Genomic DNA, 25,010 nt, shown 5'->3' on the forward strand with positions numbered 1-25,010 from the left:
AATTAAATAAAATGGAGTTTATGAAGTTTTCTTTAAAAAGGTTTTCTCTTCCTCATCTTCTTAACTTAACAGCTATTTTAAACACTACATTTAATAGCAGTGAAGTATTTTTGTTGTTTTGTTTTTAAAGCAAAAATTTTTTAAGTATATGCTATTCCTTTATGAACTATTTCCTGAAATTGAACATGCATAGCTCTGATCTTAATGAAGTGAGTGCTGTTTTATTTCCACCCAGCCAAATTAGAAAAGCAAAATAGGTATTTCATTTGCACTATTTGGTTATTTTATATCACATTTAGCATAGTATACATTGTTCAAAAATGGCACAGTAAGAAAAGAAAAATGAAAGATAAATAGATGAATTCAAAGATAAGGAATCTACCAACCAAGGAGATTAATACTGTCTCTTCAGTTGTCTGAACTTTACAGTTACAGCGTACCACATTGCACCAAAACAAAAACAAAGAAGTTTTTTTTCTTAAAAAAGAGAATAATCTGAATCTTATAAATTTAACATAGAAACTGACACATATACTCTTAGTTTGAAATCCTAAAACGTTAAGTCACCTAACCAAAACTAATTGTACAGACCATTTATCTCATTTGCAAACATAGGCATAAAATAAACTAACGCTTACCTTCAGTACACTGCAGGAAGCTGATAATGAGCAGGAACCAAAAACTTTGCATTCTGCAACCAGAAGACACCATTATTGATCCCTGTAAGAATTTTCTTTGTATTCCTTAATGAATCCAGTCATAAAAGCCCAGCATCATCGAAAACAGTGGTCTGCATTATTCATCTTCATATCTGGAGGAGAGGATTTAGAAAAAAAAAGAAAAGAAAAGAAAAGAAAGCTCATCAATAGCTGAAACACCAATAATTTGAAATACCAAATTTTACTTTGACATGAAGGCAGAAATGTTAATAAAAACTGGCATGACACCTGTACTGTAGCAGAGAATTTGGCAGGTTTGTGGGCTCTAATCTCTGAAGGTCAGTGATCATTAAACGGAGTGCCAAATAATAATACATGCTAAAGCTGAAAGTAGGAATGTTATTGATGTACATGCACTTAGATGCATTAAAAAAAAAGAGACTATGTACTCTTAATGTAAGATATTGGATTTGTAGATGTCTAGGTGAAGCTTTTCCCAATCTTCCAAATCTGACAAAACCAGCACTTTCCTACCTCAAAGAAAAGCAATAAAATTAAGTGCACGGCAACTCCGTACACCCAGTGATTCACAGCACACAGGAAGCAGCTGAGCTGTGCAGCAGCAGCACCGCTGCAGGACTGCCCGCCACGCCTACGGTGCTCCCTGCTGCGATACACAACATCCTCCAACAAATAACAGCAACTCTGCTGACAAAAGCGGTTCGGTTAGGAAGCATCGTTGGGACACTACAGTCTAGTGCATCCTTACACAATAAGCACCTGCAGAGAACAGCAAACAATGAGCAATGCTCTACCCTCATTAGCTTCTGACAAGATTTGTCTCTGAGAAGTATGAACCAAACTGCTCCTGTGAATTATGTGCCAAAGAAAGAATTCTTCAAACTATCAATCACATTTGAAAAATAAAATTGTAGCTGAGCACCCACGCTAATCCTCATCCCCATCCCACCACCAAGGTGATGCTGTGCTCCGACTACTATAGTTAATGTGGGAAGCTACACAGAATATGTATAAAATCAGTATAAAAGTATAACTTATTTTTTAAATGCAAAAATGGTTCTGTATACAAATTCACAGAACGACTCCAGGAGAATGACTGCACATAGCTGCAATTACAGCTCCAAAGAGCAGCATCTGGTGCCACGCTGGCTTGGTCTCTCCAAGACTGGTAACAGGACTGCTCTTCCATGTGTGGACACATTTCTGCAATATCTGAAGTTAACATTAGTTTATAAACAGACGGCAATGACTGTGCCAGCGCCTATGAAAATGTAACTGGTGGGATCCAAGAGCCACTTGTGAGTCTTATGAGTATTGGAATGTGTTTATGGCTTTAAAAATATATTTACCCTTTTGCCAAAAAGAATTGGAAAGGATGAAAAGCACACAATCCCAGGGAAAGAAATTCTATGCAGATCTTTTTCAGAAGTGTAACTCCTTTTGTATTAGTCAATCTTACTATTAATCAAGGATAAGTTTGTTCCCTGAGCGCACAGACAGCAAGACTGACACTTTTTTCCCCAAAGACAGAAAGATGGGAATTAAAAAAAAAAAGAAAAAAAAAACACCATTATGGAACAATTTCTCCAGCTGTAAATGAAGGTGACAGAAGAGGAGATCACTAAACAGCAAAGTAGGATTTTTGCTTGGCTCCTATGTAAGAGGAGCAGTGCCGCTCAGTGCAGGCATCCCCCTTGCAGTGTACAAGCACGCTTGTGATTTCACACACAGGAAAATGAAAGGGAACTGACATCTGAGGGCAACTGATTTATGTTTATTTACACATAAAAATAAACCCTTTTTCCTATTTCCAACTACAAGCAGGTGCTTCTCAATCACGGGGGCTTTTACCCGCACATATCTGAACAAACAGCATGCACCAGCAAGGAGGTGCATCGGGGCAGACCAGCCAGAGGGTTCTCCTTGGCACAGCCCCACGTGCCTGGAGGTAAAAGCTGCACCCTCAACTCAGAGGGTGAGACACCAGCTGCTACAGGACAACCAGAAGCAGTCATGAAGAGAGTCATATTGTATCTCTAGACCTTTCACACTGGGCTGAGAGCAATTTACAACTGAAAAAAATACGCATCTAAAAATCTGCAAAGGATGTGCTGCATTCAGCAGAAATTACAACAGCAAAAACAAGCAAACCCACCATGCTGGAAGATAGTTTGGCTAAAGCTTGGAAACAACTCGGATTATTTTTTAACCTGTAGCACTCAAAGGAAAAAAATCACAGAACTACTGAACAGACACTGCAGGGAGTATAAATTCAGTAAGCAATCAGAATAATCCAAGAGAATAAATGAGGAACATTAACAGCTATATCTGAAATTGTCATCCTTCTGATTGCTTCTCGTCTGTCCAGAAGATTTTGACTTCCTGATACTCCAATTTTAGCACAATTTCCACAACATACAGCTGCATTTCCAGACTCTGAGATATCTTCCTTCACCTTCAAGTGGATAGTGACATACCTGTGCTTTAGCAACCTTCATCTCATTGCTTCGTGTGTTTTTTGTATCCGGGAGGAGTATGGGAGAATTGTGTTAAAAACAAAAGCAAAAATCAGAGCAGCACCGAGGCATTTAACATCTTCCTAGGAAACAGCTGCAAAATTCATGGCAAAGACTTGCTTTTTTGTTTTGTTATTTGTTTCTTCTGACCTTGTAAAGTGACTAACTTTAACTATTCTAATAAGAAATGTTTCTGGAAGTATGTTGATGTTTTTGTCATATCAAAATCAGCAAAAACTATTCAACTAAAAATAATGCAAATTATTTTAGAACAAACGCATGTACTTCGTGCAATGTATTGCTCTCTCTAGATTACTGTAGCATACAGACATAAAATTCAAGTCATCATGCTGCTACAAAACAAATTCAAAATAAACTAACCTGCCTGTAACCAATGACATGTTATTCAAAAAAAAAAAAAAAAGCAAAAACAAATGAATCAACGTTTTAAAACAGAGGCAACAGGTTTTAGTTCTGCTTCTTCTTAATACAAGTTAACAACTTCCCAGTGAACAATTTTTAATGCAACCTATCTACTTGAGAAGCTCTCAGTGCCTTCAAACAAATGTGCGCTGCTACCATCCTGGACCAGCTATTTATCAGCATAGCAAAGACTAATCCTGAAAAAGGTACCCAGACATGAGCTGGAGCCAAAGCCCACTTTGACTCCAGACGCTGCCGTCACTGGTGTCTTCCTGACTATGCATCTGTCAGAGATACGGAGACTGTCAGTGGAACCTAACAACAACAACAAATCCCAAACCAAACAAGCAGGACCAGGAAAAGCCATATTAAGTTACTTCTTTGTAAACAGAAGAAGTAGACAATGGCAAGCGGCTATCCTGCGCAAATAACTTATTTCCCCTCAGACCTTAATAAACCTTTTCTCTGGATCACTGACTGCTCGGGCTTGTGGGTGGAGCAGAGAGAGACTCCCTAGAGCAAAAGGTTGCTTGAATTTCAGAGAGCAATAAAAGCTGCCCAGAAAATTTCAGTTGTAACTTAAATCCCTACCTCTGGGCCATGCTGTGGTCTCTCACAGAAAAACAAAAAAAAGATTCTGCTGCTAACAGAGAGGCTCACTTTGTTAAGTTCCTTTGCATATGTGCTGTTAAAGGAGGCTAGATCAGTAATGGTAGAGTTGATGTTCAAACCCACACACTGCAAAGGTACTGGGCATCTCTTAATACTGTATCCATAAGCTGCACTCCAAGTCCCCAACATCTTAGGACCTTGCCTTGCTTCCTTGTTCCTCAATACTTCTAAAACTTCTTACAGACAAAACAGTGCTGCAGAATACGTGCCACTGCTGGCCAGCTCCCTCCCCACAAGCTTGCTCTCAAGAGCACCCCAGAGATAAGAGAAAGCTGCTCCAAGCATACTCCTTGAAATACTTTCATCTTAGAAGAGAAAGACCTCTAAAGGACTGCCGCTTCCCAACTCTACTCTGTTTAACCTTCCCAAGGTTTTTTTTTCAAAAGCCAAAAAAGGGTCTTTTAAGAGTTTCCGGACAACTGACACAGCATGCTCAAGAGCTGCCTTTCCCCTCCAGTTCCAAGCTTTTCAGGCAATTAAGCCAAACAGGACTGCAGAGATGTCTCCAGCTAAGCAAGTATGTTTTCCTCTAGCTAAAAGTCTTTCAGACTAACAGTGACGTATTTCACAATGTAGCGCTTAATTTTCCAAATGGCCTTAGAAACTGTGAAGCACTTGCAATCTTAGTTAAGCTTTAACATCTCTATTACACAAATAAGAATTACACTAGCTTTACTGACAGCGGTGCACAGCGAAGTAAGGAATGGCAGCCACAGCCACACAGCTCATACATGCTGAGCACAGACCAAGCAGTGCTCCTTATAAATCCTGTATGACCTACCTTGCCACACATGCAGCACTCCCACCGCCTTTCATAACCCAGTTTATGAAACAAAGTAATTCTGTAATATATCTGAGACACTCTGCAGTGGAAAGGAGGGGGAAGAGGAGGCATATGTGAGTAGATATATATTCATACATTATAATAAACTGCACTGTCTCCTAAGAAATCACGTGTCCATGTGCCTTCCCATCATGAGGCCTTCCCAATTAAAAAAAAAAAAAACTTAAACTTCTTGTAGTCTGTAACACGAGAATTCAATTAGTGCAGTGTGATTAGTAAAAGCTTCTAAGCTACACTAGTAAAATACTAGAATGAGACTACAGTCCAAGATACATAGCATTATAAGCACCTACAAGAGCTTCGTATAGTTTGTTACATTTAACATACTTACAGATATATTTAATTAGTTTTTCCCAAATTCTCAATAAGGTTATTAATGTAAATCAACTTTTGAATAACTTTTACATTAGTGCTACAGTACCAGGTTGCATAAAATTTTGAAAACTTTGAAATCTTGGGAAAACAAAACACTGAGGTCAGGCAAGACCCCATACTGCTTTAGTTAGCCTATTTGTGGCAGCTACGATAAAGAATCAATACCTGATCAGTTCCAATTAAACAAGTCACACATTGAAAGAAGAAAGGAAAGGCTAAATCCGCCATTAATTAACAAAGCCTTATTTTCCATTAAATGCAACCCAATGCTAAAAATGTACCGGAGCCTTATCTTCTACTCTGTATTCCACAGTCCCTGTTAATTAACATTTTGAACACTGGGTTTTTAACCCAAAACAACTCTTTCCAAGCTGCATGGAAGGAATACGTATCAGGGAAGGGAGCAGCACAATAATGAACAAGACTTGCCCAAGGTCATCCAATCTTAAAACAAAAGCAGTGATTTCTATGCATTCAGCTGCCTTGTGCTCTGAAGTGACTTCTTCACGCTGGAGGAAAGTCTGAAATAGTGCGCAATAAACAGGTGTACCCTAAACTTAGAATGAACACAAAAATGCCCACCCTCACCATTCTGGGTTCCCAACTAATGAGAACAGTAGGTTATTCAAAACACGAGACCTACCTATGCAAGACACGACACTAGACAGTGCACTGACACGACTTTAACAGTGCAACACAAAAGTTCAGTCCATCAGTACGCCGCAGCTCAGTGGTCTACCTTAATCTTTCACAGAGAAAATAAATAAGATTTCAGAGGAAGAGATGAAGATTTTTCTTTCTCATCCAGCCCAGCCTGGACTCACTCTTGTGCTTTACAGACACGTTACCCGAGCTCCGTTCTGAACAAGGCTGCTTTGCCCCGTCTTGTTAACACAGGATAAAGCCCGGACACTCTAGGGAGTTTTCATTCAATAAGCCAGCAAAGTAAACCTTTGCTAGCACTAATAAGAATGGCTTTTTTTGGCTCCAGGCACTCTCCTTTTGCCAAGACTCAATTTCTCTTTTTGCCTTTGCTAAATGCTCCTGAATAGGAGGGGGGTAGGGGTGTCACTCAATCCTCATTACAAATTTCCTGCATTTCATTTGAATTGAGGTGGTCTGATTGAGCAGTACCATGTCAGCTCAAACAGCTAAGGTAAAACCTTTTTAACACTGCTGCCCTCTGTGTCATGAGATCTTCCTGGGGTCTCCGAGATAAATCCCCAGTATCCAAAGAGCGGGGGAGGGAAAGAGATGCTGTAAGTCAATTACAACCCTTATCGGCTGTAATATCTGAGTGTCACGCTGAGCATGTTAAATATGCTGATCGCTTTGGACACCAGAGGCACAGTCTGAGGCTGTTTGCCCTTCTCTTCATTAAACTGTAAAACAAATAGCTCTCATTTTCAAACCTGCGTAGTACAGACTTTATGAACATCAAAAATAAACAAGAAAATAATGAATAGCTATAAAAAACACACAGAGAACCCTATGACAATCTGAAAGCAGTAATCGTAACAGCTGAAGAAAATTCAAAGGCTTTTCAAACTACTCACAAAAGAGAGATCCTCAAAATAATCTATTTATATTAAAAGATATCATTCCTTTCTCATGAAAAAAAAACACGGCGCTGATATCAACCAAAGACACCACAGTCTTGTAAGACAGTAAACTGTTTGCTGACAGTCTTGACAAGGCTTTGCAAAGGCCCGTATTTCTTAAAGCTGTTATGCCACTTAGCCGATCTCCCCCCACCCCCTCCCATCCAGCATTTTTCACAGCAGAGAGCTTGTTTGAAGTGGAAGCAGACTGACAAAGCAAACCAATGTGGAAGCAAGCCAGAATAGAAGTCCGACAGGCCCCAACAGGTCCCAGGACTGTGTGGTCAAACGCTGTGGTGGCAGGGGGCCTCATCTGCCTTCCAAACTTTCATTGCTGGGCACTAGCAGAGAACTGGGCTTAGATACACTTTGCACAGCTGACATGGAGGCGGAACACACTCAGATCACCAAGCAACAAGCAGTTGGTCTACTAACTTGCAAAATCAAGCTGTGGCCTTGTGTGGACAAGAACATGGAATTTTAACTCACGCTAAGAGAGTTGTTCAGCTCCAGTACATGGTAGCTGGTTTTTGTCATGTGCATGCATCTGCAAATTTCTGTTTGGGAGCACCAGCCCTCCGAAATGACTGCATTTCTGTGTATACACCAAAGAATATCATCACAATTAACAAAGGCCCTGCAATAGCATCCATTTTATAGCACCCTATTTTCTAACAGTGGTACTTAAGATCAGTGTATGCAGTCTGTATTCAACATCAATGATACTGTTCAAGTTTTGAGAAGAAGTTTGTGTGGACAGCAAAGTCCCTTTTGATTATTTTTAAAAATTCTGTCAAAATCTTTTGACGTCACCACAAAAATACCAACTCATCCAGAAGTAAAAAAATATTTATCATTTTTCCAAAATCAGAAGCAGGTGGTAGATAAATACATACACAGTGCAGTAGGTGTAATTTGCGGTATATTTTATGCTTACAGAGGAATGTGGTTCCAATGTCAACATCTGTGAGACCCTGGCCTAATCATTGTGCAGCGAAATATGAAACAAAATCAATGGTGGCACATAAGATGTAATCTCCGCTGTGTTTGGCTCACTGCACTGAATCTGTGACTCATAAATCACTGTTACTTGCCATTCAGTGAATCAATATTCAGATTCCCTCTTGGTCTATATGTATGACCACTAAATGAAATAATAATGACCAAAATCTGTCACATATTAGGTTATCAATATTACCAAAAAGGATTTCTTGGGAGCAATGAGGTAATCCAGGATAAAATATATCAGACAAGTTTGCAAAGAAACGTGAAAAGCCTCCAGCTAAATACAGACAGTAGGAGAAAGGTACTTTCAAATACCTTTTCTTTCATCATTTCCTCAAATATTAGCCTTTACTATAGCATCACAATAGTGCATTTGCTGTAAGACTATTTCAATGATACATACTTATAATTAAGTTTTGAAGCATGCTGTACTTGAGCATTGTTCTTCTTTCAAATAACCCCTTCTTAATATATCACTAGCTTTGTTTGTGTTTTGTGTGATATGTTAATCAGTTTTGGTTGTTTGCCTTTTTATTTATTTATTTATTTTCAAATCAGCAGCCTGACAGTCAAAAGCTCCAGAAGTCTACATTTTAGTTCCAAAAAAAAAGCCAACAACAAACACTTCATAATGCCTTATCTCTCACGTATGTGACAAACCATTTAGTCATTAAAAGGTGGCAGAGAAATCTGCGAAGTGCTGCGTACAATTATCTCCAAATCACAGTCATGAGCCATAGCATTATCAAAATCTGAAATGTTGACAACAGAAGAGGGAAAGAAATTGCAGGCGGCTCAACTATGTCATCTTTGAAAGAAAAATCAACCAAGAAAGGTCTTCCAACTACTTTCTAAACACATGAAATTCTCCAGGTAAGCATGATTTACAGGTAGAAATGTCTCTGAACCTACATAACCCTTTGGAAGACATACACGTGCATAAAGGAGACACTGGCAGAAGATATGCTAGATTTTTTTATTCCAGTAGCATTTAAAATTAGGAAGCTTAAATCTCAAAACCCGTGAAATAAAAATAATCAGTTCTTTCTCTTTTCCTTCACTCATAATTAGCTTTTCTAACACATACACACAGCAAAAATCAAGAAAAGAAATAATGACTCAAAAGCCAAATATGCCAGTGCTGTGTGGACAGCACTAATGCTTCCTTGCATCTACACACAAATACACATATGCTCTGCCCAACTATTGCTCAAATATCACTGAGACTGCATGAAACATACGCAATAGGTGTGGGTAATCATTGAATCTTCAGTATCTTAACAAAAAATCCTTGATTCTGCAAATAAACAAAGAGCCTATGTCTGCTACTGGCTCTACAAAGCTACTTAATGGTACAACTATAGTTAAAAGTATTTTATTGTACAATTTAATGAGCAATGAGCATTTAGATGACTATTCTTCATCAAGCAAGGCAGCTGGATGACTACCAGTCATTGAATTGAGGTAAACCATGGGCATTTTTATTTATTTGAACTATAATAGGAAAATACAAAGCTATTTCAGTCCACTTTTATATTCCCTTTGTAAAAAGGCTAATTTGAAAAACTATAATGATTAAACTTGGATAAGTTATGAGCAAAAAGAACTCCAAATAATAATTCAACAGAAAAGTCCCTACTGCTTGCATGTACCACTCTTTAAAACTGGCACACCTCCCTAGCACCTTACACAGTATTTCCTCTTCCCTGTGAAGGAAAAGAAAAATGTATTTTGGAAACAGTGAAGGTCTGTGCCATGCACTGTGAAAAGGGAACTGTGAGATGATATATTCTCATCATTAAACGAAATGGAATGTAGGTCATCTCCAGCACCGATGTAACAGTCACGGCGAGTGTTTGAGGATACAGGATCACTCAGTCACTTTCACTCAAATAATTTTGTAAAAGAATGACTGGAAAATTATTCAGCGGAGTGAAAGAAAACCTTACAAGTTTAATACATTTTTTGTATACATATATATGTAAAATATAAACATAAAATATATATCTGTATTTCATATTGCACACATCGCCGGTAAAGTTAGAGCATCAAATGAACATATACCCTCTAACGTTACGTGGTTTTATCTAGCAGGCTAAGAACTCTGTCACATCTTTACAATTTCTTGTAAATAATGCAGGTCTTGTTAGCTCAACATGACAGACATCTCTACTTTGAAAAAAAAAAAATTTCTTTAATTAGGTTAGGTTATGGTTTTAAATGACAGCTTATTTAGCCTTTCCTGATTACAAACAGTTGATGGCTTTTATGTAAAGTTTTTTTTTACTAGAAAGATAATTTTTTTTAAATAAAATCTTGTTCTTCATATGTTCTGCTCCAGTTCATGAACTCTAAGTGTAACTAAAAAGAAAATTAAAAAAAAAAAAGGTCTGCGTTTGTCTATCAACAATATTGATAAGTGAACAGAGCGGAAAGATTACAAAATTTGAATATGAACATTATATTATGGTAGCAATAATCTAGGTGTTTTACTGGGAAGTGAAGTGGATTACTGTAAATGAAATTTTAAATGTCCTTTCCATTTTATAGATAACACAAAATGACTCTTTTCATGTCTACAGCGATAAGGATACATGTGCCACACATTTAAATAGCACCTTCACCCTATCCAACCCTGCTCATGAATTAATAATTCAGTGACATTAATACAAGAAGATAAATGATAAAGAGGTTACAGCACAAGGGCCAACCATACACATATACTTCTTTTAGAACAGCTAATACCTCTCTGCCAATTACAGTTAGAACTTTTTAACAGTTTTCAATGGCATTTTTACAATCTAAATAGCAGCTTATGCACACACAATTTCACACAACTCAAGCTTAATAAATCTCCTGCTGCTACCAAACAATCATTCTGGGGGATTAAAGTGCAACATCTGCTAACATTAATAAGCATTTTACATAGCAATATGTATAAAAGCAGTTGTTATCAGTCTTCTGAAAAAGCTTCTAGACTGGTTTGGCATAAATTATACCTTTATCATGCAATTGATAACTTTAGCTTGTGGCAACGGTAAGGTAGCTATCTTGCTATATAGTGGAAAAAATCAACCAAATTGTATACTGACTGCAATTATCATTCAAAGTAGAACAATTTTCACAACATTTGAAATATAAAAACATATGCATGCAAAGAATTGCAGGGAAGAACATGGTAAAGTCCCATAATTTAAATACTTCAAGGAACTGAAGCTCCCACTCTGCTTCCAGGAGTCAATTTCTTTGCTAATACCAGTTATAGCTTTTTAATCCACATTGGGCTTTTTTAATTTTCATTTGTATTTTCACCAAAGCAGAATCTACTATGAAAGAATGCATGCCTTTCTAAGACATAAAATAAACATCAAAGGTTTTATTTAATTAGGAATTTCAGAATAAATTTTTAGGTAGAATTTGGCAAATAAGAATGCTTTGGAACCGAGAGCTGCGTAATGTCAGCTGGAGCCAAATGCACAGTTGGCAAACACAGCAGAAACTTTTATGTGCAGCCCTGCCAGTGCCGCTCAACCCCTGCAGCTCAGCTGTGGACAGCTGAATAGCAGAGCCTGCCAATCACCCTACTACACCCTGAATGAGACAGTCATACTCCAGCTGGTATTATCATTTGAGAGTAAAGGCAATTTTCAAAATGCTTTAAAAAAAAATAAAATAATAAAATAAAAAGAGGAAAGGAGGAGGAAACGTAGGTTATTTCCAGAAAGAAAGAAAGAAAGAAAGAGAGGTTATTTCCAGATCACTTTGTAAGCCCTACAATCTCACTGGTTTTTATAAATTGAAATCAATAACCAAATTTGTAATAATTGAGATTATAACACTTAAAATAACTTTGCCAAGATCACTTAGTTGCATGGACGCATATGGGACAGTATCAGCAGGCTCATTTCCTTCTTTCATTCAAAATGAAATTTGTATCGAAGTACCTGGAGATATGAGAGAACAGCAAACTGGATCAAGTAAGTATGCAGAATATATTTAATTTGCTTTTCTTTTTAATTAGCAACGAATCTCCCCAGATGCTTGCATTATGAATTGTTTAAACATGATTGTTTTAACATTATTTTTAAGTCAAAACATTGCTTTAAAAAATTATTATTATCATATTCTCCTGACATCTCCTGCATTCTTATTTGACATGTTAAAAGAGAGATGAAGGAAAAGACTATCAAAGTAGTAAGATAATAAAAATTGTAGCAATGCCTATGCTTGACAATTAACATTCAGGACCTTCTGATGCTATCAGGTTTTAAAGTATCTGCAACCGGGGCTGAATTTAGAATGTAGGGACTGATGGAAAAGTGTAGCTACAAAATGTAAATACACTTAGTATTTATTTATTCTTTGGACCAATGGTTTCTTTATGTCAAAGCCTGCACCTACAATTCCCACACACATTTCAAGGACAGGAATCCCTGTCACTGGAAGCAATGCATGGGAATTAAGAGCCCAAATGCTTCAGCGCCACAAAGTCTTTCTTCATAAAGACACTTGACTTTTAGATTGGCATTTAAAAACAAAAAAAGTTTAATTACTTCTTGCTGCCTGTAAAAACACAGCTTTACATTAAAGTAACAAATTCATACCATTTCCGTTTAGCATAGTAAAGACAATGGTGGCACCGGGCTCTCGTCAAGGCCATCCCTACACATACCCTCCCTGCCACATGCCAGGCTTCTCGCTACTGCTCAGATTAGCTTTTGCCATTACATCTGTTTTAACACAAGAATCAGTGCCGAGATGAAATCTAGACAACGTCTCTGCTCAAAGATGACTGAATATTAAATATGAAATTTAACAGGTTTTAATCATAGCAGTTTGTAAACAGTGTAATATAGATGTCTGCCCTAATTTAGTAAGATGGAGTTCTCACATAACACTCATCAAACTGAGCACAAAGAAACCTGTTCTGGCATTTCACTAAATTAAAATCTTCAGTCCCCACAGCAAGAATGCACAAATTTAGATTTTATTAATACCTTAAATCAAACTCGCTTTCATGCAAGGCAATTTACAAGTCATCTTCTCTTGTGATAGCAAAGAACAGAATGGGGTCTTAAACATATTTTTACCACCACTTTGAAGATCGTCTAACCTTTTGGTCTGATCTTCTATTTTATAAGAAAAATAGCAATTTCTTTGAAACGCAACAAATTCTTACTTTCACAAATACATTTTTAAGCCTTCAGCTACCACACCAACAGCGATAGAGAGACTGACAGCACAACAGACAGGAGGTAAACTGAAGAACTGTTGTCCCCGTTTAGAAAACACAAGCCTTTTTACCAGCTTCCCATTCACCAAGCAGTATGAAAAACTCCGTACCTTATCTAGATTACCGTATTTCACGCCTTGCCCAAAGATACCTCATTGTTCAAAATCTTCACCCTTATTAAGCCACACCAGCCATCGCTACTCAGTAAGGCAAACCAATCGAAGTAGCACTCTACACACTTAAACATTTTGACTTTGTAACACAAAATAATACTATCCAACCTCATGTACTGAAAGCACTTCAGCCTCAGATCATAAATACAGCCCAGGGGGAAACCCCCATCAGACAGTCAACCACTGACTGACGATTACTCACCAGTAGTCAGTGAGAGTCACACTGTGGAGTAACAAAGAGGAAAAGAGAAAAAAAGCATAAAGGGAAGCAGGCAGAGCTCCAGGGAACTCCACTGCAGGTGGTGGCGGGAAAACCCTGGGGCAGTGAGGAGGAGAAGAGAGCAGGTGGATGGGAAGGCCTGAGGGAGGCACTGCATCCCAATGTCCTGGCCCTGCGGTAGTGGCAGAGGGGACACACGAGGTGTGGCAGTAGCTGAGGGAGCACAAGGAGACTGACAGTGGTGGGACACAAGCCGACAGGGAACAGAGAACACTCAGAGCAGTGCACAAAGCAAAGGATATGTGAGTGGGGGAACGTAATGCCACCTCCTCCAAGTGGACTGCTGACAGCCCCACGCTGCCCATGACCCAACGCACAAGACCGAAATTAAGCGCAAGCCGTGCTAACTGCAGCTGTGAGCTTTGTGATCCACCCAAAAAGTCCTCCAGTCCACAGCAGAAAGCACACATCTCTCTGAATGACAATTTGAAGACATTACACAGAGACAGAGAAAGGTAATACGCCAAATGTTACCAAAGAGGTCACCGCAAGCACACAGCGGGATGCACACTTATGTGCGCACATACATACAATCATTTAGACATTTGTTCTTCTATCTTGCTAATGATTTTAAAGTTACAGGAGAATAAAAAAAAAAGTAACCACATTTTCAACACATTTACTGCAGATTCTGGGTAATTTTTTTTGTTTTAAAAAATCCAGCCCAGAAGAGATAATGATGATTGTAAATTTATAGCTTGTGTATTGGTCACTGTTGGGCTGAAGTGAGATTTTATTTCTGGGAAAAAAAAAAAAAAAGGCAGGAGGACAAATAAAAAAAATGAAAACAGAAGAAAAATTAAAAAAAAAAATAACATGAAAGTCCATCCTTTCTGATGAGTAAGAAGCGGTGGAGTGAGGCCTGACAAAGCATTTCATCGGACACTGCTGAGTTATCAACATTTGCACTGCAAGTTACTCTGTTTTATTTTAATATCCCTTCAGTCAAAAGGCAATCTACTGTTATTCGCCTAAAATAGAAGTTCCATAGATCTTCTAAAAATAAAAATAACAACCCAAGATTAGTATGGTGTACAATACAAGATACTGCATCTAGCCCAGCGTATGTGTTCAGCAGTCAGACATTTCACCACAACAGCTTCTGGCCACCAAAAATAAAAAAAAAAATTCAAGCTTACAGTATTACTTTAAGTATCACTCATTAGCTTTTCTGCGGTGCTGCTAATTACTAATGAGAAGAGGTGCAAGCTTGGTCCAGCCGGCTGCAAGCAGAATGAAGCAAGCCAGGTTCCCCCTGGCAAGCCATGACCTTCGCCTGCAGCTCTGGACAAGCATCAATTCACTGATCTATCTCAGTTTTATAGTTTTAATCATATGATATACTGGGTACTTTGTCTTTCTGAATGAAAAAGTGCTGTATCAATAAATATACAGACTTATATCCACTCAAGCATATATATATTCATAAACAGAAAATGACCTACTAGTTTTCAAATTTTGCTTCTATTTCATTCACTTTCAAAAAATATTTATGAAAACTGCAGTCTGTAAGACTAGCTTGAGATAGCTAAGAATAAAAAGACATTCAGTTGAATACTTTCAAATATTTCAAATGTAGGAGTGAACGTTGCATTCCTCTAGAAAGTTACTTATCTACTACTATCAACAGCTCCAACGTCCTAACAGTCAGTATTGATTCCTTCAACACTCACAAAGCACCCATTTCTTAAAGCCTGAGCCTACACAAAAGGCTACTTTCATTTTTCATTTTGAGCCCCATTCGGTAAGCTATAATTATGAATTTTTTTCATTTCCCTATTCTCTTACAGATACTAAGGTATAATTCTTTAAACTGGTCATCTGGGATGAAAAGTACCACAGCCCTTCTACTAAGGACCAAAACATCAATAATTCAAATTGATTAGGAAACACTATTTCAAGAGATGATTAATTCTGAAGAACAGAAAACATCACAGAAATATTTAAAATTGTACACAAACCTTAGAAACACAAAGCCTTTGAAATAAAACCATCTATGCCTCTCCTTGTCCCAGGTGAAGAAAAGTGGATCCCAGGAGCCACAATCCGCAGGACTAACCCCATAGCCCAACCAGCAGAGGCTGCGGCACCACTGCCCGCATCACACCAGGGTACTACTGTGTGCTGAGTACTGATGCTGTAATGCAAAAGGTTTGTCAGCATGGCTTGAGAATTTTCTGGTTTTAAATCTGTTACGTTCTAGTTTCCATCTCCAGAAGTAGGCGTTCAGATAAAGTGAATATCAGTGAGCATGCCTGAGAACACACTGATTTGGGGGGGGGGGGGGGAACAAACATAATAACCTACCAAGAAAAAAATAAAAAACGTAAAATAGGATTATCCACTGGGGTGGCTCTAATTCCTGCACATTACTGAAAGTGCAGAGAATCCTGCACTCCGTCACCCAAGACCATCACTCAGGAGTCCCCAGGCAACCCATCCACAGCACCACAGAAAAGACCCGCTCCAGCCGCCGCGCATGCACCTGTGGTTTCTGGGAAGAAAGTGAAGCAAACTAGTGCTTCCCATGAAACATGGGATAAACCCTTCTGCTCAGAAGAGCTCTTATGGTTTCCATAGTAAACTTCATTTACATGAATGCAGTATAAAGGTTCCCACATGAAAATGCATCTCTGGTATAATTACATTCTCTCAAGTTACTTTTCCTCCCACTTGCTATAGTTCTTAGGTGAAAGGAAAATATTGACAAAAACATGACATGAGGGGCACATAAGATAACCACAAACTGAAAAGCATGAAACCACCAAGCCATTTACAACTTTTTTTCAGAACTTTAACAATTCCTTGCTATTGGGCAGGCTGCGATCAGCTACCCGGCATAAAACTCTCTTTAATTTATAGCCTAAGGGTTCCCTCCATGTTTAAAAGGAAGGAGCATGTAAAGATATACAATGTCTTTCTAAGCCTGTCTGTTCTTTGAAATGTCTTCATTAAAATGGAGATTTTGACTTTTTGACTGTGAATAACAGAAAAAGGACAAACCTGGGTTCTGAGTACCATCATCGGAAGACAGCTCACAGAAAACTCTGGCGTTTCATCTCAGATATTGTATTTTTGTATCACGGACAATTTTGTGGAGGCAAGGGAGGAGCAACAAGGCTATCTCAGTTCCTGATGATTAGCTGAATTAGCACTGATTGCAGCTTTGTTTTACTACAAAGCAACTGAAAGCACCTGGCCCTGCACTCAGATCTGCATCACGGGAGGAGTCACGCTACCACAGAGACCTGAGGGGCAGCCATGACAGGACCAAAACTGCCCGCAAGGTGACAAGAGGTAAGCATCAGGCAATGTCACCAGAAAGCTCTCAATCACCAGTCTACAGTAAGAAAATAAAAAATAAAAACGTGCACCTGTTTTTAATTCAGATTAAAACATCTTGTACATGACATCTTCCATTAACACTTTAAGAAAAAGACACCTTGTTCAAGGGTCAAATGGACTCGACCAAAGAAACCACACATCTCGGAGCACAGCACTGGGGAGCTACTTCTGTGTACCATTTGTGGATCAAAGAAAATTTCACAGAGCATAGTTAAATGTATATATTATTAAATATTCTATGTATGCATTTGCTACATTTTAAGATTTGTTTTGGCAGCATCTAGTACTTCAAGTACTAGTACGCCTAAACCATAGTAATGGCTGAAAGAAAGTAATTTTGGAGACATTAATCGTATCTCTCGATTGTGCAGAAATCATGAAAACACCTGAAAAAACAGCTTAAACGTACCACTGAAGAAACAACAAGTTTTTCCAGTGCACCTAGTATTTTTCATAAAATCCCTATGGATGAGTTTTAATAATGTTAATACCACAGCTTTATTTGGTGCGTTGGTTATGACAAAAATATCTTAAAAATAAGTATAAATGCTATGTTGGCTCCTAGCAGATCTTTCATTTATTTGATATCCTTCAATTAACACACAGGAATTTCAATAAACAATAAATACATAAAACTACAACAAATAAGTGTTCTTTCAGGTAAACGTACTCTTTTTCATTTCATGTATCAACTAAGTTCCTGTGAAGAATAAAGGAGGAGTAAGAAATTTACCGGTTTTAGTCTCTTGGCAAGATAATACAAAGATCAAGGATGGACACAGAATTAGGCTGGATGTAACTGAAATATACCAAACTTTAAAATGACCATTAAATAGATAGGTAACAAAAGCTGATTTCACTCTAAGTCACTATATTCTCTAAATAATAATAATAATAATTAAAAAAACCTAAGCAGCTGTACAAGCAGGCTGAAAACAGTACTTTCTAATCCTTCTACTGTTCAAACACTGATGTAAATATCACGATCACCAGAAATCATATCACTAGAAGCGATGATGATAGATGAACTGTGAGCAAGTGACAGAAGCATAAAGATGAATTTTATTCACAGGTATATTTTAAATGTTAGACTGCCTTTCTGTGCTCTGTTCGGCACATTTTTCAGTCATGAGCCAAAAACTACTCATTACTTGCATTCAATTTCCCAAATACAAAAGCTTTATTAGTCATAACAACGCTGCTGTTCCAAATAGACAAAGAGATAGATATAATAATAAAAGAAGACCAAAAAAAAAAAAAAAAGACACTTATCCTTTCTACTTATCCTTTCTCCAGGGTTAGTTGTCCAGGGGCAGTTAAGTATGACTTAGTATGGCTTCATTTTTTAATGCATGCTACAAGTAAAATGACTGCAGTGTGGATTTGTGCTTTGATTTATTGTCTCGTAAGCAGAAGAATTCTAATTTTAAGAAGCTATTCATTATGGGATTTGTACAGAAAGAAAAATGCATAGTCTTTATCCTACGGTTATATATATGCACTCTAAAAGTGGTTTAAGGAAGCACATGGATAACAATTTAATCAAGAGGAATTCTGCATGTATTTTTTTCCTTCAAACACAGATTGTTTTCTAAAATATCAGAAAACATTTTACAGTGATAGAAATGTATAAAACAAATCTGCTGTACCTTATTTTTAATACTTTAAGAAATTATCAAGAATTCTAACATTTAAAATATTGAAAAATTTGCTTTACCTGTTATTGAATTTTTATGCATTTTTTCCTTCTGTTCTGCCTCCTACTTAGCATCTATAAGCCAAGCTCTGCTCTCAACAATGCAGTCACAGTTCATGCTCTTAAATCGGTTGGAGATCCACGTTCATCAGGGGGTAACATTCGTCCTTATGCATTTGCTTTTTACTTACAGACAAAAGATACAATAGTTTTCCACAGCTCAGAATGAATGAAATGTAAAGCCAACTGAAGAACCTACAGGAGTTTTTCTAAGATGGAAAATGTTATTTTCAGATCATAATTCTTGTTCTGAATATAACACTAAAAGTCAGAGTTCTACAATTTTTTTTTTTTTTGTTCTGGTTGTGGAAATACAAGATGTATGAATTACTGCAGACATGTAAGTCATACAGTGCTAGAACAGTTACAGAAATAACCAAGTTTTGAATATTCATTGCTGAATATGCAATTTTCAGTCCTCGACTATTATCTAATAATTCACCAGAAAATGCTTAAGTGTGTGCGCAACACTTCTAAAAACATGCTGATAAAAAGCATTTATTGTCCAAAGAAACAGGAGCACCTTACCTCTTCTTTCTGGTAATCAATAACAATTTAAGACAGATAGGCACAAGATCTTTCTGCATAAAGTCTTATACACAGAATTAATCCCATACATCTAGGAAACACATTCCTTAATTTAGCTAATACTACTCATGGACATATATAATACGCAGAACATATACTGGGAAGTTCTTCTACAACAATTGCCATCTGTACGTTTTCTTAAATTGGAATAACCCCAGTTATCATTCTGTTACAGCATACTAAGGAAGAAAGGTATGTTTGTTTATACGTTCATTATTTACTGAAATGTCTCAAGGTAACCTCTTAAAATACATGGCAATTTAGCCACCCTTAGTCACTTTGACTGTTGTTACGCTTAGCTCAGTTATTTGTAAATGCCAACAGTCTAATGTATTTTGTTCAGTCATTCACTGTGCTTTTTTACTGATAAAACATAATTAGTTTTATTAAATGTGGCTTGTACGTTGTTTCTGTAAAGTGAGTGAATATTAACATCTCTTTTTTTTTAAACAGATGGATTTTTTTAAGAATTAAGGAACAGCTTGAATGTCACTTGCATGAAAACCGTACAAGTATGACATTATTGTCATTTCTGTTGTTTGTAGCCATTTTTCAAAGTATCTAAGTTACTTATCACCATAAAAAAAACAGACCTGATGGAACAGAAAATGAGTTACATTACTGCTAAAATGAAGGAATATGACTTTATTCAAGTAGGTTCTTCAGTGTAGCAAGTAAATTATCATTGTTCTGCATTCCAAACACAAGGCTGCAGAAGAATGTATCTTAATCCCAGCTGTATTATCCTTAGAGAAAAACTGGAGTTATATATACGTCTCGATTTCTGTATTGTACAACAATTTCCACTGAGCTAAGTTTCTGAAATGCCCTTACCTCACTGAGAAAGGAAAAGACACGCTGTATAAAGAAAGATTATGTCCACTGCCTCCCCATAATTCCTCAGCAAATTTCAAATTAAGAAACCTCGCTTTCTTCATCGTGGCAAATACATCAGTATCCTTCTATGCAAAAAGGAAGTTGCAACTTTTCAATTCCCAATACCTACCAAAATCTCTACGAAAGACATCATTTATACATTTTCTGTAAGTCTTACCATTATAATCCTATTGGAGTGTAATTGCTGTGGCTAATATTCTTACCCTGTTATGAAAATGCTCAACATAAATGTGGCACTGAGTTGTTAAGATAATACATGATCATGCTGTGAGAGGGTAATACCTATACAATAGCCCTTGCCAATACCATAAATCTCTTTATTAGACAACAACCTATTACAGGAGATCTACTTAACTGTTTCCCTACTTAGAGGGCCATTTGGTGTTACAATAACAAGCTGACTTTTCACATTAGCAAGGATTAGCCAGTATAAATAATAAATCAACACTGAGTTGCTGCTCTTTTAGATATGGTAAGTCTTTCCTGGTGTTTAAAAAGAAAATCCAAATTAAAACCCTAAGACCACGACGTCAGGCTGAACATCTTAGTTTAAGCTATAATAACTTTAAGCTTAACAAAACAACAACAAAAAATTCAACTCTCATCAATTTACGAGGCAGATTTATTATAGGAGGGCATATTACAGAGTGCCGTGTCTGTTTTATGGAATATGCATGCATACCGCTTTATTTCCTAACAGTATTGCAGCAAATCATCTTTAAATTTACTGAAATATTTTAAAATAGATTGCTGCTATTTTCCCAGAGATGAATAGTGTAGAATGAATCTAAGTTCCATCTATTATGCTTTTGTTTGGAAAGCAAGACTGTATTTTAAATGAACTGTTTTCTTCATTAAAAAGGTCTCAACTTTTTTGAAGGATCATATGCTTTCACCATCTAAATAACTATAAGATAAATTGTAAAACCTGTAGTACACCAGAACATTTCATTCATTGTGCTAGATTAAAAAGTAACAATTAAAAGCGCTTCTGATTCCTCGCTATTTACAAATAGTTATGTTCTGATACTCCTTGCTCTTTCTTGTCTGTATTTTTGTTAAAAGCTTAAGCCAGCAAACCCTTCCACTGTTTGCCTGCTTAAGCACAACTGTATAAATTCATCAACTGTACCAGGATAGAATCATCCACCTTTTTATAATACAGAAAAAGCAAAATTAAGAGTTAGCTTTGCATCTGCAATCATCTTGATTATGATTCACAACACTGCTTGCATAAATAGAAAAGACTTACCTATTGCTTTTTGGCTAGCACACTACTCTGCTCAAGAGGAAATGAAGCCCTTAGCACTGTGTTGTCTCTCGTGCTGACATGACATTTTCAGAATCAGAGAAGACAGTTTATGCAACTGAAATCTGCTCCCCGTCATACAGAGCACCGAAACTGTTCTCCTGTACCTCGACACGCAAGAATTGCTTCACTCCGTTCCTTCTCTCACCTCCAGTATAAAGGCACTCCTTCAAAAAACAACAAAAAAAGTAGCATTTATGCCAGCTCTTCCTTACTAACAATTTTATTTTTTTGCCCATTGCTATTTACTGCTACTGATGAACAGTCTTTCTAAAAGCTGTCTTGCAGAGCCCTTCTGCCCTGCATAGCAGAGCATGCACAGCAGAAGGAAATTGTACTTACTGGAAACAATTCAGCCCTCAATGCCATGATTATTCTGATTATCTCATATACAAGCTCCCTCTGCAGGCAGTAAGAAGAATTAGCAAAAATATGTGAAAAATGTGGGTAACAGCTGGCACAGGAACCCAAAAAGTCAGTGACTATTTTAAAGGAATCCCCTCAGCAATCTTTCTTAACTGTTATCTGACATAAAGAGTTAACACAGGAAACACTTTAACACTTCCCTCCTCATGTCTGTGTTTGTTCTTTTCCCTCAAAAAAGTTAAACATTCAGCTTTAGTCTTTCCTGGATCGAAACACACACGTTTCTTTTACAGTCACCTAAATCCTTTCAGGGAAGAAAAAAATACAAGAAAAAAAAATGCACTGTTTATCTAGAACCAAACAGAAATGAAATCTCTCCCCAAACGAGAAAACAAAGCCATGCTATCCAACATGTCTCATTAACCCAAACCATCATTGCACTTACTGCTGTGAGGCAACACCCATTGCCACTGTTGGGTGCAATGAGATGCGCACGCCATCCAAATTCAAAAATCAGTTGAACTGAATGGTTAAGGTTATCTCAAATATCAACTATGTCTCTAGAAGTTTAGATCAAATAACGAAGTAGCAATGTGATTTTCACTCAATTGGATTAAAATTCCTTTTCTTATGAAAGGCGTTACCTTACCGTAAAGTACCTTAAGTTTGTTCTTCCTAATAACGTAAGTTTTCTAGATAAAAATTCCACCAACATAAATGTGAAAAAGCTTAAATGAATAAAGCTACAAATATTAAGCAGACCAAAATTAAGTCTCCGTCCTATAGCACGCACGTACCATCAAAAACCTGGGAAGACACGAGGCACTGTTCATTTCCCTGCTAACAGGGAAAGAATGGAAGTATGCTGGGGTTTTTGTTTCTCTTATAAAGCCAAATCCCACTTTATCTACTTCTACAGGTAATGCCATTAGATTCATCAAGTATATTCATAAAATAAAAAATTAGGCCCTATGTGAATTTTTGCTGGAAAAATAAACTCCAAAATAAAATGCCATCTTTCAAGCCTTCAGTATGAGATTTTAAAAAATAAGAAATAAAAAACCCAGCAGAAATAGACAGAAGTAGGCTCACGATATTCTAGTAAGTTTACAGGCATTCCAAGGGACAGATGTAGGGCAGATTTGAGGCGTTCACCTCAAGATGCTGATGGCTGCATCCAGAGCTCTTCCTTGCTGCCGGAACACCTTTAGCAGTTAGATCCACAACCACTTATTATTAGATACTATTATATACCTCCTCAAACGAGGAGAGAAATGAGGAAGGAGAGGAAGCAGGAAAAATCCAACATCTGGGAGAGATGATACTCTCTTCCAGCACAGGGTACAATTGCCAGAAGGGCAAAAGGATTTATTCTCATTTTCAAATAATGTCAGCATGCAAATGCTTTTTCCCCCCCTCTCACACAGCTTCCAGCCCCAGCTGCCCCCTCTCTGTCACACTGTAAGCCTCCCTCTCTCTCTCCCTCCTTCGCCCTGCAGTGCTCTGCAGGCAAGGACCCGCTGCCGGGAGTGGTACCTGCGGCACTAAGGCACATCACAGCCACTGAGACACACCTCTCTTCCATATTTAAATGCCAGATTTACCAGGAAAATAGTTATGGATTGGTCTTCTGGAGAAAATGCATGCCGTTCAAAGGGAAGATGTATCATTACTTATTCTGTGAAAGAATTTTCCAATTCAGTCACTTTGCATAGGAAAAAAGTCTAAATTAAACTTCAAAGACTGAATACATGGACGCCTGGACCAGACGAAAAGAATTATGCCTACCATAAAAACAGGGTTCAGAGATTTGTCAGAGAAATGCAACATCAACAGCAGAACTTCTTGTTGGGGATCCTTCTTAAAAACATCACTTTATTTAGAGCCAACAGCACCTACTGCTGAGGAATCATTTTGAACACTGTTCACGCCAGTGTAGAGTGCTACACTGAAAAAGCAACAGATACGATATGGTAAGAAAATACAGAGAAAGGTGAACTGCAGTCTCCTTTTGCATGTGACCCCTCACACCATCACAGCACTGATTTCAGAACCAGTCTCCCTATTCACTTCGCAGCCCATCAGCAACAAGGAAAGCATCACCACCAGGAACAAGGTTGGTCATCCCCCCCCCCCCCCCCCAGCTGCCAGAAACAATTTTTAACAGTAATCGGTGTTAGATTATTCTGTCATCTAGAGCAATAATTGGTTTGAGGTGCCGACTGATACAAACATTCCAACGGTGGGCAAAAAGGAAAGCAGCTGCCTCTCTGAAATGAGATTTCGGATTTTATCACGTCCAGAGGCAAGTAAATAAGCAGAGCATAATTTTTAAAAGCACAGTTCTCCAGTGATGATTTGTTTTGGTCCTACTTGATTATCTTTATTTTTCAACAGTCACAGATACAAATCTAATTGTACGTTATAAAGGTATACCTATCTGAAAGGCATGCATATGGAATGCTAAGCTGCTCCACATGCTATCTCCACCAGAGAAAACAGCAAAGGCAACTAAGAAATGCCACGATTTGCTTATTCACAGAGTTAATTCGTTACCAATCTTCTTTACCATAAAAGGTATGAGCACTCCCAACACCTAATCTGTGCATCAAGGCCTCCCTAATGTAAGAATTAACATATTAAACTCACTTCCATCTGTACAGTATCAGAACTCACGATCTTAAATAGCAGCCTTCGCTCCTCTTACCTCATTCAAGCATTTGTAACTTGTGGTGGCCAAGTAATGTATCACTAAAATATAAACACAGAATAAAAGGACTCATATACATTTCTCAGCATCAAGTCAGTCTGCACTTTACATTAAAACTAATCCACTGTCACCCCATATTGGCACCTCAGGAAAAAGGGAGCACCTCTCTTACACAGCAAACAGTGCAGGGCAGCACTTACATAGCAGCAATAACAACATTCACTTCAGAGGAGTTTC

The 25,010-nt window shown here is 37.7% G+C and overlaps 1 protein-coding gene across 37 annotated transcripts in view; it reads right to left on the bottom strand.

Moving 5' to 3' along the window:
* Positions 1-25,010, bottom strand: part of ADGRL2 (adhesion G protein-coupled receptor L2) — a 382,604-nt gene that overhangs the window by 123,810 nt on the left and 233,784 nt on the right. For 32 of the 37 annotated variants that reach the window (XM_040704627.2, XM_040704617.2, XM_040704623.2 and 29 more), the window contains 2 exons: positions 21,641-21,864; positions 639-811 (listed from right to left, as the gene is read on the bottom strand). In XM_040704627.2, the coding sequence (XP_040560561.1) occupies positions 639-711 (73 nt within the window). In that variant the 5' untranslated portion in view covers positions 712-811; positions 21,641-21,864. The remainder of the gene's footprint in view (positions 1-638; positions 812-21,640; positions 21,865-25,010) is intronic. The other 5 variants (NM_001190477.2, XM_040704607.2, XM_046944447.1 and 2 more) reach the window with 1 other exon arrangement.

Source organism: Gallus gallus, chromosome 8 (genome assembly GCF_016699485.2).
Source record: "Gallus gallus isolate bGalGal1 chromosome 8, bGalGal1.mat.broiler.GRCg7b, whole genome shotgun sequence".
In the NCBI taxonomy this organism is placed as follows: Eukaryota; Metazoa; Chordata; class Aves; order Galliformes; family Phasianidae; genus Gallus; species Gallus gallus.